Here is a 3,815-nt window from a genome sequence, read left to right as displayed (position 1 = left end):
GAAGGATTTTTACACCCTCATACTTACATGTTTGGTTTATGGCGAGAAACCGACGTAAGTGTATCAACTCGTTTGGTCGGAAAAGACTCGGTTTAAAACCGTTTTAGTAAGTAAAAAGAGTGTTTTGTTAAGTTTAGTGATTGTGTAGTGGTCGAAGTGGTCGGTCAAGTGATTTAATGCACGATGACGGTACCAAACAATGTGTAAGGCTTGTATTTACGATCGGTAGGTCGTAAATACGCGTCGGATTGTGACTTAGGAAGTCGAGTCGAGAATTTTAAGGGAGAAAAGAGTGGGCGGACACCCGCATGAGTTCTCAAATGGGGGCATTTGAGAGGTATTTATAGGAAAATGAGTGGTTGTGTGAGTTTTGAGTGACGTGGCCACCTGGGCTGCTCAAAGAGGCGCGAGCCACGTCGCGGGTCTTCGAGGTGTCTTGTCGCTTTCACACAAATGCAATCATGATTTGTTCTATCCTAGGATTTGTATGCACATGTTTGGTACTTGACCATACATGAATCCGGGAAATCTTAACATGGAAGCATTTGAATGGTTTATTTTTTGTGTTTGACTCGGTTTGACTCGTTGTTGGAGTCGGGATTTGAATTTTTGAGTCGGTTTTTGGTCCGGTGTCGGTTTTGACTCTAGTTAGTGTCATTGCGACCCCGTCGTCATGCATTAAACACTCCAGGTACTTTTGAAAAGTTTTGAAATGTTTTATTTTCGAAATCGTTTTAAGTTTTCCGATGTAAAGTTGTACACGAACTGTCGATCAAACGCCGCGATTCCAAAGCATGTTATAATCCGATAATCATCGGGTGTTTGTTGGAGTCTCAGCAGATACTGGGTATCTACACATGCGTTTGGCTTGCTTGCTAAGGAAACTGCTTTTGCCTTAAGCGACAACATTCTCTTTCCACTTTCCTTGTTTTTTTATTGCTTGGGCGGCAAAATGGTTATATCCTGACTAGCAGAACAGCCAAAAATTTTCTTTAACTGTTGTTGTTTATTCATTGGTGATCCATAGAGTGATAGTTTCTCCTTAAACTCTCTAATTACACTAGAAAAGTTGTCGACATCCGCCTTTAATTTGCCCATGAGCATAGCAACTGTCTTATGAATCTCTGACCACATTACTGACATCGCAATCTGTTTTCCATCTATTATATCAACATCCTCAGTTGCTTCCCCATTATAATCGAACATTTTCATGCGGATTTCATCTTTGCACCATCTGTTAACAACATACAGTTCGGGAATTTTCTTCACTCCGTTTGATGAGTAAATCCATATTACATGCCGGCATATAATGCCTTTCCTTTCAAGCATTCTGCAGCTACAAGTTGCTTTAAATGTATCTAGTTCAACATTATAGAGTAATATAATAGTTTAGACAGTTAGAAAAAAGTGTAACTCTGACAGACTAAAGTATAATTCTAACCGACATAAGTGTAACTCTGTTATGTGTAACTTTAATAAAGATAATGGTAATGGTAATGAATAATTGTGTAACTCTAATAAGTGACAATGATACCTTGGCAGTACGTAACCTGGTAATTTCTGTCCCTGTTTGCATCTCTTACAGTTGTCACCTCTAAAGAGCCTGCCTCAGAAAAACCCCTGATTTTACAAGTATCGATTGAGTACTTGACCTCTTCTTGAAATTCCTCTAATACTTTATGACTGTACACTTGCGCCCCGTGCACCTCGATATCTAGATGCGTTGATATTTTAGGGGAAGTGTGTATGTTACCATTGTCAAGCTTCTTCTGCGTGTGTCTTTGTTGGTCCATCGCGCTGTCAAAACGCAGCGAAAACTCAACTAACGTTCCCGACTTGCTCTCAAATCTCTTAAAAAAACTATTTTCGCTCTCTTATTTTTGGGTTGTCCTCATTACACCACCCATCTCTAGGTCCCTACAATGTGCCATAACCCAATGCTTCCTCTTAGCATACATTTCTTTAAACCAATCAATGTTATTAACTGTGTGTTCTCGTCCTATTTATTCCCATTTTGCATCGAACTCTATCGTTTTAATGTCTTCATCCCATATAATGGCATTCAATTTCTTTACAAATTCAGAATAATCTTCTCTCGTCACTCCAAACTTGCTTGGCACTTTGTTCATGATATGCCACATACAATATCGGTGACGCGCTGTCTTGAACACGATGGGTACCGCTTTAAGAATACCAGGATCCTGATCGGTGATAATATACTTAGGCTCCTTCCCACCCATCGCAGCCAAGAAGCGGCTGAAAACCCATTGAAACGAATCCGCGTCATCATGAGCAACCAGCGCGCCACAGAACGTGACTGATCGTTTATGGTGATCTACCCCTGTGAAAGGTGTGAAGGCCATATCATACTTATTGGTAGAATACGTTGGATCGAACGACACTGCATCACCAAAAACAGAGTATTTCCTTCTAGCGATACCGTCGGCCCATATAGCTTTACTCAGACTACCATCCGAATCAACATCATAGTCAAAGAAGAACCCTGGCCTATTAACAGTCATTTCCTTAAAGTGGTCCACGAACATCTGACCGTCCCGTTCATGAATGTAGCATTTCACATCTCTGTGAACGTTCTTAAAATCATTTAAGCTAGCTCCAATGTTCTCAAACCCATTAACATGTTCCTTCAGAATTTTGTAAGTCTTTGTTACTCCTATCTTCAACTGTTAATTAATGACAATCTTTTAGAAATATATAAAAGTGTAATTTTAACCGTTAATATACTAATTGTAGTAAACAAAAGTGTACTTGCAACAACCCAAAGAAAGTATAATTCTAACCAACAAAACTGTAATTTTAGGAAGGAAAAGGCTAACTTCAGCAAACCCAACACGGTGTCATTTTAAAGCCAAAGTAATAAATACCTAGAATACTCACCCTTGAGTTATAAAGGATTATCATTTTGTGATAATCTGTTATGTTGCATGCCAACTTTTGAAACTCTCTGTCTCTGGCACATATGAGTTCATGGTTGTGGCCACTGTGGAATATGTCAATTAATAATTCCCCATTTCTCATAAATAGCCTAATCCTTGCTTTGCACCCAACGCGCCTGACTTTGTGTCTCCTACCTGCATCCTGGCGGCCACCACACTCCATTTGTCCCTTATGTGTGAACCCCTCGCGGTTGCAAACCAACATTTTTGATTTGATTTCCCCGCCACGCCATCTCTTTGTCGTGTATTTCCGTACATCAAAACCACAAGCAACAGCATAAATCTTATAAAATGACACTGCCTCCTCGATTTCCAGAAATTCCTGCCCAACATATGGGGTAAACTTTTCTTTAACGTTCCTGCAAAATTCTTCCTCGTTCGGCTTTTGTTTTCCATTGTGCTCAATTGTATCTGTCAATAGTCCAATGATTAACAATTGTATACATATCATGTTAAAGTAACCCATGTTTTTGTTAAAATTATACTTTTGTCTGTTAGAATTATACTTTTTTAATATTACAGTTATACTTATTTATATAGTGCTGAAATTACACTTTTGATTGTTAAAATTATACTTTTATGAGATAGAATTACACTTTTTACCATTACAGTTACACTTATTCATATAGTACTGAAATTACACTTTTGATTGTTAAAATTACACTTTTGTCTGTTAGAATTATACTATTTACTCTTGTAGTTACACTTATTTATATAGTGCTGAAATTACATTTTTTTTGTTAAAATTATATTTTTCGCAGATAGAATTACACTTTTTACCATTACAGTTACACTTATTCATATAGAAATGAAATTACACTTTTGATTGTTAAAATTATACTTTTGTCTGTTAGAATT

General features: G+C 37.8%; 1 protein-coding gene across 1 annotated transcript; it reads right to left on the bottom strand.

The window, feature by feature from the left end:
• Nucleotides 1-933: 933 nt before the first annotated feature.
• LOC141590346 (protein FAR1-RELATED SEQUENCE 7-like) lies at nucleotides 934-1,793 on the bottom strand. The gene is made up of 2 exons (XM_074410943.1): nucleotides 1,535-1,793; nucleotides 934-1,358 (listed from the first exon to the last, which is right to left on the bottom strand). Exons 1-2 carry the CDS (start codon nucleotides 1,791-1,793, stop codon nucleotides 934-936), a joined length of 684 nt encoding a protein of 227 aa, XP_074267044.1.
• Between the last annotated feature and the right edge of the window lie 2,022 nt (nucleotides 1,794-3,815).

Source organism: Silene latifolia, chromosome 7 (genome assembly GCF_048544455.1).
Source record: "Silene latifolia isolate original U9 population chromosome 7, ASM4854445v1, whole genome shotgun sequence".
Taxonomy (NCBI): domain Eukaryota; kingdom Viridiplantae; phylum Streptophyta; class Magnoliopsida; order Caryophyllales; family Caryophyllaceae; genus Silene; species Silene latifolia.
The sequence above is the reverse complement of the archived record's forward strand: the minus strand, read 5'-3'. Positions and strand labels throughout refer to the sequence as shown.

Coding starts and splice junctions, on each gene's coding strand:
- LOC141590346 (XM_074410943.1), bottom strand. CDS start 1,793: ATGGACCAACAAAGACACACGCAGAAGAAGCTTGACAATGGTAACATA. Junction 1,359..1,534: donor CCAGGTTACGTACTGCCAAG/GTATCATTGTCA, acceptor ATGTTGAACTAG/ATACATTTAAAGCAACTTGT.